Raw genomic sequence first — 14,461 nt, forward strand, 5'->3', positions numbered from 1 at the left:
AAACTGAAAAATTTTTGTTAAGATTGTGGTGTGCAGCTGAAGTTGTAAGTAAATGTTACAGTCATAAATGCACATGTGAGAAGAGTATGACTCAAGAATAGAGAAAAAGCACAAGAACATAACCCGAAAGAAAACTGAAAAAAAAAAAGAAATAATAAATGCACTCAGAAACTAACGCACTAGAAAAAAAGAGCAAAGACAAGCAAGAAAACCAAGAGTTTGTTTTTTTTAAACAAACTTTTTTTTTTTTAAGTCACAAAGGGGATAAGTTCTGTCAAGATTAATCTAGAAAATGAGAGAATATGCAAGTATATGTTATAAACCATAAAGGGGACTGTGACTGTAAATTTATTACAGATTTTAAAAGGTGTAAGAAAATGCTACAAGTACTATTACATCCGTATCTATAAGACTTAAAAAATGACTGATTTTTCAAGCATATAACTTGAAAAGTATATAAGGTATGGTGTGACTTTATTAACTGTATATTTACATGTAAAATTCTCAAGGCAAAAAAAAAGTTCAAATATTTTATAAGTGGTGAACTATGAGATAGTAATTTAGGAATTTTCATTGTTTTCCTTTATCCAGGCTTTCTAATTCTCAACAGTGAAAATAGGTCTTAAAACCACCTCAGGGCTGGTTGGGGAGGGATGGCGTAAGAACCTGCGGGTCCTACTCCCCTAGGGAGTTTACATTCCACCCTGGGCTCCGGCAGGGGGTCGTGATGTCCCCAGACTCCACCCTCTGCCTTTCTTCAGGGAGCTCTTTCTGGTGTTTCTCACCCTGGGACATAGGCCCTTGCATCTCTGTGCCCGCATCCCATCCTCGGCCCCACATCTGGGCCCTCATAGTCCAGGCCGGTCCCATCGCCTGGACACCTGCTCCCCCGGGAGCACAGGGAGCTCAGATGGTGTTGAGCTTGGTCAGACAGCACCGGAAGCTGGAGTTACAGGGACCTAGGTTCAAATCCCCATCTGCCTCTCACTGGCTTTTTGAACTTAGTCATGTTCCTTAGCCTACCTCATCTTTAGTTTGTTGATGATTATGCAATATTAGAAAAATGAGATAAAGAATATAAAACAACCACCATAGAACAGGGTCTCAGGAAGCATGAAGTATCCCCTCTCCCATTAGTTATTTGCCTGCGCGTGTGTGCTCAGTCACGTCTGACTCTTTGTGACCCCATGGACTAGTCATAGCCCTCCAACTTCCTCTGCCATGGGACTGTCCAGGCAAGAATACTAGAGTGGGTTGCCATTTCCTCCTCCAGTGGATCCTCCCGACCCAGGGATTGAAACTGCGTCTCCTGCATTGGCAGACAAATTCCTTACCACTGAGCCACCTGAGAAGCCCTGTTTGCCTGTAGTTACAACTAAGAGGGCGTCAGAGGATGAGATGGCTGGACAGCATCACTGATGCAATGAACGTGAACCTGGGAAAACTCTGGGAGATGGTGAGGGACAGGGAGGCCTGGCATGCTGCGGTCCATGGGGTCACAAACAGCTGGACATGACTGGGTGACTGAACAACAATAACAACACAACTATCTTACTCGGAAGCCCGGTGTGGTGGGAAAGGATGGCTTGTGTGTGTGTGTGTTGTTTCTATGGCTCAGCATGTGGATCTTAGCATTCTTAAGCTGGGGTGTGGTGTGGGCAGAGTTGGCGAGTATATATAACCAATTAACCATGTACCCCAACCAAATGCAGTATTTCTGCTTCCACAGGCAATAGTAGCCAGAGACTTTCCACCGACTGTAAACATTTTACTAAAGGAAGGCGGGAAGTGCTGTGTTAAAGCTGGGTGAATTTTCAGCTGGCTCTCTAGCATGTTAGGGTTCCAGGGAGGAGAACTGCTTTCCCCTTTAGAACACACTCAATGTACTGGAACCCCACTCCAGTACTCTCGCCTGGAAAATCCCATGGACGGAGGAGCCTGGTAGGCTGCAGTGCATGGGGTCGCTAAGAGTCGGACACGACTGAGCGACTTCACTTTCACTTCTCACTTTCATGCGTTGGAGAAGGAAATGGCAACCCACTCCAGTGTTCTTGCCTGGAGAATCCCAGGGACGGGGGAGCCTGGTGAGCGGCCGTCTATGGGGTCACACAGAGTCAGACACGACTGAAGCCACTTAGTAGCAGCAGCAGCAAGGGGTAACAAGTGGTGAGGCTGCCCCCTGCTGGCCATGGTGGGTAAGGAGGCGAGTAAGGAGAGTTGTCAGGGAATAATTGGAGAACTCTCTGGGCAGGGGTCTAGATGAGTATAGAGTGGGCCCAGGCAAATTGTCAGGTGGGTGGGAATTGAGAATTCAGTCAGAGCGGGAATTTAGAAGCACAGGAGACTTAAAATCTCCCTCTAACACCAGGGGGCAAGATGACCCGAGCAGGCTAGAGGGACTGGTGATGTTTGATTTGCCTGTGAAAAGCTGAGTAGCATTGTCTCCGTGTGCTGGGACCCTAAAGAGGGTTTCAGTTCATCACTTCCTAGGGGAGCAGAAACCTGAGCTGGAGTTTGCCTGTGTGTAGGGTTTGGTAGGGCTTTGGAAGATCACCAGGGTTGTAATTACAGTGAATCAGACCCTAAAAATCAACTTCAGTGTCTCACTGGTCTAAAAATGCTTGTTTGTACGAAGCAGTTTTTGGATACTGATGACCCATGTCCTCCTTCTGCAAATTTGGAGACTTCCAAGAGGCTCCTCCCACCTCCCTGGCTGCCCCTGCGGCTCCTTCTTCCCCAGACCCTCTTCCTGGGGCTTGAAGGTAGGCCCACTGTTGCTTCTGGGAGCCTCGCCTGGCCTGGCTCCTCACTCAGCTCACACCCACCACACCCACGCCCAAGACGGTGCCTCTTCCGTGAGGGGAAGGACCCTCGAGACAACAGCTCTGGCTGCTGAGTTTCAGGCGTCCATTTCCACGCGGATGTTGTGAGCACGCTTCAACTCACGATGACCCAGACCAATGAGATGATCTCTCCCTCTCCTGTATTTAGACTTCTGATCGGCTGATGGCATGACCCACAAGGGCTAGAGCCTTCACACAGATGGGTAACTGTGTTACCTCGTCGTCCTGACACCATCACCTCTCCCATGCTGGCCGGCAGACAGGGCAGACTCTCAGGATGACTGCAATTCACCTTGCTGTATCTTTGCTTAGGAATCAACCGCTCCCATCCTTCCACAAACCCTTATCTCTGACTGTCCAAATCTCAGGGCGAGGTGAAATGTTTCCACTTATATTCCAGCTGCTTCCCCAGCCGACATGTGGCCCCGCTCCTGTGGACTCTCCGTGCCACTGCTCAGCACATTTTCGTGTTCCAGAGCATGCCATCCTTGCATTGCACTTACTGACATCTACGCAGCATTCCTCATGTGCACTGTGAGCTCGCCGTCAGCAGGATGTTTTTCTGATCCAGAGATGTGTACATATTTGGGCTCAATAGATGGGTCTTGTTACTCATGAGCATGCCATGTGCATCCTTGCCTGTCTTCCCAGCTGGTGGATACATTTCTTGAGGACAGGACTCAGTATGACTCAGCTTTGTGTTCTTTACAGAGGCTGTGCCTGGCACAACTGGAACATATAATAAATGCTGAATTGGATGCTTGAAGCAACCCCATTAATCATTTAGTATTTGTTGTACCTTGAAGAATTCTAACATTAAAAGTTTTGGACAAAGCATATGAGCCTATGAGAGATACTGGGATGGAAGTGCTAGAGATGGTGGAGGGAATCTAAGAGAATGTCAGTGACCAGACAGGGAAGTGCTTACATGGAAAGAGAGCTCAGACAAGAAGACGGCTGGTCTGGCAGCATGGAGGTCTTTATGGGAAGCACTTCTCTTTGGGCAAATAGGAACAGAAGCCAGACAAAAGTGCACGGATAGGGAGGAGATGTGGAAACAGAGAAAAAAGAGTATTTATTGGTAACTTCTCTATAAAAGTGAGGAGTTACAGAGAGAAAGAGACATGAAAATGAGGTTCAGAGAAGATTCTCTTCCAAAATGGGATATTCATGACTATGACTAAGAACTTCTGAAGTGAGGAAGACTTTCCTAACTAAAATATAAAATCCCAAGTAAGAAACTGTATTGTGTGTGCACTCTCAGTTGTGTCCGACTCTCGGCAACCCCATGGACTGTAGCCCACCAGGCTCCTCTGTCCATGGAATTCTCCAGACAGGAATACTGGAGTGGGTAGCCATTTCCTTCTCCAGCAGATCTTCCTGACCCAGGGACTGAACTTGGGCCTCCTGCACGGGCAGGCAAATTCTTTACCACTGAACTCCCTGGGAAGTTGGAAACTTAATTACCTAAAAATTAATAATTTGGGGAACTTCCCTAGTGGTCCAGTGGTTAAGAATCCACTTGCCAATGCAGGGGACCAGGGTTTGTTCCTTGGTTGGGGAACTAAGATCCCACATGTCTCAGGGCAACTAAGCCTGTGTGCCACGACTAGGGAGAAGCCCACGTAGCTGCATCGAAAGATCCTATACATTGCAATTAAGACCTGATACAGCCATTCATTTTTAAAAAGATTAATTATTTTTGACACGATAAAAGATGGTGAAACATCAGGAAAGAACATTTGCAACATATATAACAGTTGTAACACAAAATTTGGACTCTACAAGGTCTATGAGGTGAAAAAGGATGTATTTTCTTTTTATAACTACACTCAACTTGCTCCTCAGCCTTCACTTCTAACTACAGCAGAAGACAACCCCATCAAAAAACAACAACAAAAATTACACACTATAAATCAACTCTACTTGAAAGAAAAACAAAAGAAACCAAAAACAAAAATCAAAATATTCCTTCAGAGTAACTTAGTTGTTTTTAACATATTCTTCCTTAAAACCCAGACCAGGACTTCCCTGGTCCAGTGGCTAAGATTCTGTGCCTCCAATGCAGGGGGCCCAGGTTCAATTCCTGGTTGGGGAACTAGATCCCACACGCCCGAACTAAAGATCTCTCATGTTGCAACTGAGACTTGGCGCAGGCAAATAAACAACAGCAATAAAACCCAACCCCGATTATCTGCTCTGTCTTCAAAGAATTCATCACTTTCTCATGGTTTCCTTGATCTTTGTACTTATTTCTGTTGGTTGACATCATCCTGGCTTGCAATGACATATTGCATGCCTGTGTGTGCAACTTGACTTTGAGTTTGCTGAGAGCAAGAACACACTCAGTGTCCAGTATATATGCACATTACCTGTGTCTTTCTGTAGGCTCTTGTTGATTAATAGTCATTTAAGTCCCCTGTGTGCTTCAATGTTTTGGAGTGTTAGGTAGGACTATTTCTGCATGTGTCACATTTCTCAAAGGATGTTGTAGTAATTAAGATTTTACCCACCCTTTCAGAATTTTTCCAAGAATCAAAATTCCCTAGTTTCTTGTCTTCCTCCTCTTGCTCTTCCTTTTTAACTTAGGTAGTGGTTTAGTCGCTAAGTCGTGTCCAACTCTTGCGACCCCATGGACTGTAGCCTGCCAAGCTCCTCTGTCCATGGGATTTCCCAGGCAAGAATATTGGAGGGGGTTGCCATTTGCTTCTCCAGGGTGTCTTCCTGACCCAGGGATCAGATCTGGGTTGCCTGTGTTGCAGGCAGAGTCTTTACTGACTGAGTCACCAAGGAAGCCCCCTTTTAACTTAGGTAAGCAGTAAAATGCACAAAAATGAAGTACAGAGGTCACTGAAATTTTATATACATATACACCTGTGTAGTCATTTCCCTGGAGAAGGCAGTGGCACCCCACTCCAGGACTCTTGTCTGGAGAATCCAGGGAGAACCCCAGGGACAGGGGAGCCTGGTGGGCTGCCGTCTATGGGGTTGCACAGAGTCGGACACGACTGAAGCGACTTAGCAGCAGCAGCAGCAGGTATCTCCCAGATCAAGATCCAGAACATTTTCTGCTCCAGCAGGCTCCCTCCTGCCTCTTCTCAGGCTCCACCTCCTCCAAATATAACTATGTTCTGATTTCTAGCACCATGCACTTGGCTAGTTTTACCTGTTTTTGAACCTCATATAAATTGAATCATACAGCTTATACTTCTTTGTGTCTGACTTCTTTTGTTCAATATTATGTTTGTGAGATTCTAACATGTTGATATGTGTCTATAGTCTGTTGTTTCTCTGGTGTAGTATTTTATTATATGAATAGCAATTATGTTTTTAATAACAAATCTTTTTTGATTCTGTAGAGAAACAGTCACTCCTAAATCTACAACATTATTTTGCAATAGATGTATTTGGCTTTATAATATTTTTTTCCTATCCTAAATGAGTGGCTAACACATAAGAGAAAAGAGAGTCTGTTTTCAGAAAACATGATTTTAAAATACACAAGTAGAGATTAACAAACTCTTCCCTTATACTGCCTAGGTATAAACTATTGGGTGTAAGATAGGCTACAAGGATGTATTGTGCAACATGGGGGATACCGCAAAAATTTTGTAATGACTGTAAATGGAATGCAACCTTTAAAAACCATATAAATATTTTTTTAAAAATTTCGGATGGGATGTATTGGAAGGTTGGGATTGACATATATATATGTATGTATATATGTCTATATATATACTATGACATATATACACTATTGATTCCTATAAAATAGGAAACTAATGATAACTTGTATAGCACAAGGAACTCTGCTCAATGGTCTGCAGTGACCTAATTGGGAAAGGAATCCAAAAAAGGGGATACATGTATATGTACAGCTGATTCACTTTGCTGTACAGTAGAAACTAACACACATTGGAAAGCAACTATACTCAAAATTTTAAAAATAATTTTTTTTTTTTAAAGTGCAATTTATTCAATAGCTCCTTTCCATAGAGCTGGGCAGGAAACTGACCTAGATTCAGGATGGAAGACAGCTCTGAATGTGAGCTGGGATCATGGGAGAGGCTGGGGAGTGGGTTCCTTGAGTAGAAACCTCCCTTGCCTGACGTGCTGTTTTATGTCTCCCCACTCCCCCTGCCCCCATCACTTGTTTTTCCCAGTGAGATGAGTCAGAAAGTGGTTAAGGAGGGCCCCAGACTCTCCAAGAACCAGAAGTTCTCCGAGCACTTCAGCATACATTGCTGCCCGCCGTTCACCTTCCTCAATTCCAAACGCGAGATCGTGGACCGCAAGTACAGCATCTGTAAAAGTGGCTGCTTCTACCAGAAGAAAGAGGAGGACTGGATCTGCTGCGCCTGCCAGAAGACCAGGTGAGTGGTCTGTGCTGCCGCCGGCGCCTGGGCTGGGCGTTGGCCTCTGTCTCTGGCTCCGAGTTCCCCCTTCCCGCTCTGCTCTGCGACGCTGGGGCCGGGGCTCTCTGCCAACTGCGCTTCCCCCAAGCCCCTGGCAGTCGGCTCCCCGTTAGGCTCTGCCATTGGAAGGTACTGGAGGGAGACTGGAAGGCGGGAGGGGGAGCAGGGCTGCCTCCCTGTTCCAGCTCCTGTCAGCATCACTTAGGCAGCAGAGGAGAGCCACTGCCCCAGCCTGCAGCTTCTTTTGGCCCTCTCAGAACCAGCCGCCGCGCAACGTCCCCTCAGAGGCCCAAGCGCCAGCCAGCTGCACCCCCCGCGGTGGCCAGAGCACCAGCCAAGCCACGGTCCCCTCCGAGGCCCGAACGTCAGCCACGCCCCCGCCCAGAAGTCCGACCTCCACCAGCCAAGCAGCGGCCCCCTCAGAAGGCCAAGCAGCAGCCGCGCAGCAGCCCCCAGAGAGGGCAAGGCACCAGCCGTGGGGGGTCCCCCGTCAAAGCTTCTAGGTTCTGGTAACACCATCTCTTCCCTTTTGCTCCCCCCAGCCCTCAGGTTAGTAGCTGCTTCCTGTGTTTACTACCAATGGGTTATCTCAATGGTCCTCCTTCATTCAGCCTTACAAACACTGTGTCATCGGTTCCCTGCATTAAATCCCCTCGTTTGAAACTCCTGGTGTGGCTCCTGTTTTGCTCAAAGATGCTGTTGGTACAATACTTCAGGTGGCAGTATGGGTTGCTGCCTTTGTCTAATAGGGCTGGAAATGATTAATTTATAAAGTCAGAATGTGAACCACAGTGACAGATTGAATAAACAAGGCCCCCGATTTCTGTGTCTCAGAGAGAGAAGGAATGGGGACTCTCAGGGGTATGTGTGTGTGTGCTAAAGGAGAGGGTCAGCCAGATCATTCATCCCTCCCCCCAACCCACTTCATCTGAGGTTAACCTCAATGGCAAGACCATTCATTCATTCAACAAGCTTGATTGGGTATGCATAGAGTTCCACATACTATGTTGGGGATGGGGATGCAGCTGGAACAACCAGGTTGTTTGTGACTCACCAGGACCAAATGAGAGAATAGTTAGCCCAGTGTAGGGCTAAATGCTCTAGAACTCTCATAATCAGCATGTGCATTGGGCAATGGGAACCTGGAGAACGGCTCCCTGTTTGGGGCTTCAAAGAGGCTAGGTTAGAATAAGTAGAGGATAAGAGGGAGACGGAGAAGAGGGCGACAGGATGAGATGGTTGGATGTTATCACCAAGTCAATGGACATGAACTTGGGCAAACTCTGGGAGGTGGTGAGGGACAGGGAAGCCTGGCATGTTGCAGTCTGTGGGGTCCCGAAGAGTTGGACACAGCTTGGTGGCTGAACAACAACCAAAGGGGGTGATGCTTGTCAACAGAATAGATGAACCGGAGAGCAAGTGCTCATCAGCTCTATCTTAGGCAGGTCAGCCTTTTTTTTTTTTTTTTTAATAGATGGCTTTTTCAGATCAGTTTTAGGTTCATAGTAAAACTGAACAGAAGGTTAGAGATTTCCCATATACTCTCTGCCCACACGCATGGCAAGCCAATTCTTTAATCTTTTTAGTATTTGAAAATGAACCTGTTTTATAAGTTAACAGTGGGTGGTAATTGTATTTGAGATTCTCATATATGCTCAGAGACTGATGCTCTGATCAGTCTCTGATGCTCAGAGACTATATAGCATATAATAGTGTGTGCATGTCTCATGATGTTTTCAGATTTAGTACATAGAAGAATTAACTGGGGAATGTTAAAATGCTCACAAAGAATCTAATTCCTTGGGTCACTGCTGAGGTCAGGGGAGCTGCATTTTCAACAAGTAACCACCCCATCCCCAACGTAGATGAGCTGAGGTTAATTTGTGAAGAGAAATAACAGATTGGTAAGTGACTGGTAAATCACTAAAAGTGTAATCGGAAGTTGTATACCAGGTAATCTGGTTGTTAATTTATGCCTTCCGAAGGGGCCTGAGTACTAAGGTCCTATGACGGGTAAGTTTTGATATATGGACGTGGTGAGGAAATGTGGAGAGCAGAGGAAACTAATTGTATATGGCCAGGCATCCATGGTGGTGGCCTCAAGCCCACCATCCCCAGTGAGTTGCGTGATGGCTGTTGGGTGGCTGGGAATTGAACCAGAACATCAGGAGGAGGAAGACAATGAAAGCCAGTCTCCTCTGAGACACAGATGTGTCTGGATTTAGCCTCGCTGGTTTTCCTTACTTAAATATTTGAGTGGTGGTGTATTTTCACTCCCCCAGTTAGCTGTTCTCGGTGGGTATCAGAGAAGACACCTCTATAGGCTGTTGCCTCCTCAGTTGTTGGCCCTTTCCTGGGACCAGGGGACCTGACAGGCTTCAATCATAGTGTCCAGTGACATCCCAGACTCATCTGAACCCTTCCTGTGGTACTCGTTCTCCCTTCTCAGGTTCCCAAAGGTCCTAAGGCAATGCAATACGGCTACTACTTCACCATACTATGCAATATGCATGCAATACTCTATTGACACTGAGTGTCCTAAATCAAAGCGTAGGAGGAAGGTTAATGGGAAAAAATTCACTCTGAAGCAGAGCTACTAAATTCCACCTGAAGAGAAGGTCAGAAAAAGCTTTCCTGAAATTGACTTACTTTTAGAAATGGTGCCATTCTTGAGATCTGACCTTTAGAGGTTATACAATTTTGACAAAGGCCTTTTGGGTCTTTAGGAATTCCCACTCTTCCTCTTATTAACAATCTCAGCAAATAACACCAGAGCCCCTCTAGTCACTCCCACTGGAAACCCAAGCCCCCGTCTGACTTCCAACCTCTCACCACACACACAGGCTTGCCAATTTTACTTTGTGGATTTTTTTTTTAACCATAACTTAAAGTACATTTAGAGTTGATGTGAAGGGATGCAGAAGTGAGATTGAGCCTAGAAACAAAGGAGAGGATATAGAGATCGTGGGTAGAGTAAGGCTTCTTCATAGTGTGTGTGGAGGGATGGGCCACTGATGGGAGCAGGAAAAGCCGTCTGGCTTTGGAAAGCCAGAGAGACCCATTAATGGGCTAAGATGAAGGCAAGTCAATACTCTGAGGAGGAAAGAATCAGAGGTTCAGGAAGGTTGGGGAAGGAAATGGGAACCCACTGCAGTGTTCTTGCCTGAAGAATCCCAGGGACCGGGGAGCCTGGTTGGCTGCCGTCTATGGGGTCGCACAGAGCTGGACACGACTGAAGCGACTTAGCAGCAGCAGCAGGGTAGGTTAGGAATACCAGAGACACAGGCTGTGAGGCTGTGCTGAGGGCTTGCTGAGCTCTGCTGGATGGAGCTGAGTCTGGACCATCTGTTCTTATGGAATTTATTCTCCAATGACGGAAACAAAGAGCCAGTTCTGAAATCACCATGGACTCCTCTAACTCATCAACGGTCTGCTTTTCTCCCAGCTTGCGCTGTTAAGGGTTCCCACGGCAACTGTTCTCAAACTTCACCAGGTGCCTCTGGCTTTTCCTTCTCTCTCCATCAGACTCCTTTTTTTAATCCCGGTAGTTTGATTTTAAAATGTTTTAGGTGTTCACTATTTAAATTATTTTAAGTTCTCCAGTTTATTTAAACTAAAAAAAAAGTCAAAACAGTTTACTCACTTCTCCTCCCTGCTCTCTGCCTCTATTCTCTCTCCCAGCTTGTTTTTCATTTGGTTGTTTGCTCTATTCTCTCTTTCAGCTAGTTTTTCATTTGGTTGTTTGCTTTTTTTAGATTCCACATGTAGAAGAGATCCTATGATGCTCATCTTTCTCTGACTTGTGTTTCTTAGCATAATGCCCTCCAGGTCCTTCCATGTTGCTACAAATGGAAAGATTCCATACCTTTTTATGGGTGAATAATAATCCATTGCATACATGGATTATTATACATATATAATATACATATATCTGCAAGATGTTATGGAAAAACCTGAATGAACTTTTTGCTTTTTGGCCAACTATACGCATGTATGAATATGTGTGTGTATATATATATATATGCTCTACAGTTTATTTACTTATCCATTGATGGACACTTGTTTCCATATCTTGGCTATTCATAAATAACGCTGCAGTGAACATAAGGGTTCATTTTATTGTTGTTTAGTCCTTAAGTCGTGTCTGACTCTTTTGTGACCCCAGGGACTGTAGCCCACCAAGCTCCTCTGTCCATGGGATTTCCTAGGCAAGAATACTGGAGTGGGTTGCCATTCCCTTCTCCAGGGGATCTTCCCAACCCAGGGATCAAACCTGCGTCTCCTGAATTGGTGGGCGGATTCTTTACTACTGAGCCACCAGGGAAGCCCTTTAAAATTTTGTCCATTCTAACATAAGAGCTGTGGTACCTCACTGTAGTTTTAATTTTGCCTTTCCTATTGATTAATGATGCTTTTTAAATGAACTTATATATCATCCACCAAAGACATTTATTGGTGAAGTGTGTGCTTGATCTTTTGCTCACTTAAAAAGCAAATTATTTTATTATTGTGTCTTAATATTGTATTATTGTATAACAATATATTATAATTATATTATTGTAAAATAATATAATTATTTTATATATATCAGATATATAAAAATATATATCTGGATATAAGCCCTTTGTTAAATATATGTTTTGCAAATATTTCCTCCTAATCTGTGGTTTACTTTATCATTTTCTTAACAGTGTCTCTGTGAAGGACCAAAGTTTTAAACCCTGGCTAAATCCAACTTATTAATTTTTTATTTTTATAGATCATGTTTTTTTGTATTGTATGTGTGCTTTTTGTATTGTGTGTAAGAGTTCTTTGCCTAACCAAAGGTCACAAAAATTTTCTCCTATATTTTCTTTTCAAAATTTCAAAATTTAACTTTTATATTACTATCCATTTGGGGTTAATTTTTTGTAAATGGTGTGAAATATGGATTGAGGTTCAAGTTTTTTTTTACATACAGATATTCAATTGTTCTAGCATCATTTGTTGGAAAGATTCTCCACTGAATAACTTTTGCAGTTCTGTCAAAAATCAGTTGGTCATGTGTGAATTTATTTCTGGACTTTCTATTCTGTTTCATTAATTTATGTATCTTTTCTTTAACCAGCTTCATTAACTATAGCCTTATAGTAAGTGTTAAAATCAGTTTAATGTAAACTCTCCAACACTCATTTTCATTTTTGAAATTGTTTTTGGCTGTTCTCATTCTTCTACTTTTCCATAGGAATTTTAGTATCAGTGTGTGAATTTCTACAATACATCCTGGTAAAACTGAATGGGATACTGTTAAGTTTGTAAGTCTACTTGGGGAGAAGCGTACATGGCATATCTCCCCATTCATTTAGCTCCTTTTTGTTCTGAAGTTTGCAGTATACAGATCTTACACATATTGTTTGCTTTACATGTAGGCATTTCATGCTTTTAGGTACTATTAAAATAGTTCTTTTTCAGTTTCAATTGTTCATTGCCAGTGTATAAACATATAATTGATTTTTGTATACTGATCATGTATCCTGTGATCTTGATAAACTCACTTATTCTAGTGTTTTTTTTTTTGTGGGGGAGGGTAGACTCTGGAATTTTCTACATTGATAGTCATGTTATCTGTAAAAAGAGACAGTTTTATTTTTTCCTTTTTGCTCTCTATGCCTAGATTTTGTAGGTGGTTTAAACTGCTATTTCACCTAGAACATTTTATTTTTAGAAAATATTTTAATAAGATTAAGTCCTTGCCAAATGGTCTTTTTTGAATAATTAAAAGGGATTAGATTCCAAAGGCCTGGGCCCAACCAGATATTGGACTTGGGTTGAGTTGTAGGTTCATACCTGTTTTTACCTCAAATTCTTCTTTCAGGATGTGGCTTATCTTTCCTCATAGCTCATTGATTGACATCCTCTAGCATCACACTAGAGAATGGGCATGAATATGCTTTGCATTTACAGAATCAAAGAGGTTCCCATTACCACTAGAATTCTTAACTTGGGCAATTGCCCAGGATCACCGGGTACTGACATCACCCTGATGCTTATGAGAGATGAAGCTCCCGGGGTTGCATTTACATGAGGGACTTAATTCTAATCTACATTTAGGGCCAGCTCTTCTTAAGGAGAACTAAGACCCCGAAGAACAGTCCTGTGATGGTTGACTATGTGTAGGCCAAACTCACGCCTCTTCTTTCCCCAACCCCACAGGGCCCTGAGCCGTTTGTTTCTTCTGCTCTGCCATGTGGAAGGCCTTACAGTTTTCACCCTTCAGAGCTAGGCTACAAGTTGATGATTAGGACATGTTATACAGCTTTGGGTTTTGCTTAATAGTGGCCAGTTATTTTCCTATTTTGGTTTGGCCAATGGCCAGATGGGGCCAACGGGGATGATATGCAGAGTAGGTCATGTAGCCAGAGGACCCCCATGTCTGCAGGGTCATCATTGCTTCAGTGGGAAGGAGCCTGGGAATGGCCCTTAGACAAAGCCTTCTCACTGAGCAGAGGCCAACTCCAGTGTGAGCTCAGCTAGTACATTTGACACCCCAGGGTCCATCTCCCTTGCTGGAGGGTGCAGGAGTCATGGGAGCAGGGACTCTATCTTTTTTTTTTCTTTTTGTTTTAAATATTTATTTATTTATTTGGCTGTATCAGGTCTTAATCGTGACACATGGGATCTTTAGCTGTGGCATATGGGATCTAGTTCCCTGACCTGGGATTGAACCCAGGCCCCCTGCATTAAGAACACAGAGTCTTAGCCACTGGACCACCAGGGAAGTTCTGGGCTCTATCTAATACGCACAACCCCAGGGCCCAGTCAGTCCAGCCCGGTGGAAAGGTCAAACCTCAGCATCAGATTTGAGGCTAAGCACAGCTGCCTGTCCAAGTCACTTATTCTCTTAAAGCTGTGTTTTTCCCATCTGTGACATGTGGCTATTATCTACCTTATTTGTGATCATGGTAAAATGCTTAGTTCATCATCTTCTACTACTAGTAAGTGGCTCTTATTAGAACTTTTATTTAACAGATACACTGTGTCACTCAATCCTAACTACTAGCAAATCTTCCCCAACTTGGTTGCTTCCCTTGGTTGAGAAGGAACTCAGGGGCTGCTGCTGCACAGGTTGGACACAGGGGAGCCCGTGACATAACCAGGTGCTCAGAGTATCTAAGATGCTAAGTGGTCTCTGTGCAGTGGTAACTGCAGAGGTGGTACCCAGGC

The 14,461-nt window shown here is 44.1% G+C and overlaps 1 protein-coding gene and 1 long non-coding RNA gene across 4 annotated transcripts in view; one reads left to right on the top strand and one right to left on the bottom strand.

Moving 5' to 3' along the window:
• LOC102399284 overlaps positions 1-14,461 on the bottom strand; it is a 211,810-nt gene that overhangs the window by 31,756 nt on the left and 165,593 nt on the right. The gene's annotated exons all lie outside the window — the stretch shown is intronic.
• The window catches only part of LOC102398531 (myelin associated oligodendrocyte basic protein), a 45,081-nt gene that overhangs the window by 16,773 nt on the left and 13,847 nt on the right, over positions 1-14,461 (top strand). The window contains exons 3-4 of one of the 3 annotated variants that reach the window (XM_006067365.3): positions 7,007-7,216; positions 7,516-7,807. In XM_006067365.3, coding sequence (XP_006067427.1) covers positions 7,011-7,216; positions 7,516-7,771 — 462 coding nt within the window. In that variant the 5' untranslated portion in view covers positions 7,007-7,010 and the 3' untranslated portion in view covers positions 7,772-7,807. The remainder of the gene's footprint in view (positions 1-7,006; positions 7,217-7,515; positions 7,808-14,461) is intronic. The other 2 variants (XM_025272361.3, XM_006067364.3) reach the window with 2 other exon arrangements.

This window comes from Bubalus bubalis, chromosome 21 (genome assembly GCF_019923935.1).
Source record: "Bubalus bubalis isolate 160015118507 breed Murrah chromosome 21, NDDB_SH_1, whole genome shotgun sequence".
Lineage (NCBI taxonomy): Eukaryota > Metazoa > Chordata > Mammalia > Artiodactyla > Bovidae > Bubalus > Bubalus bubalis.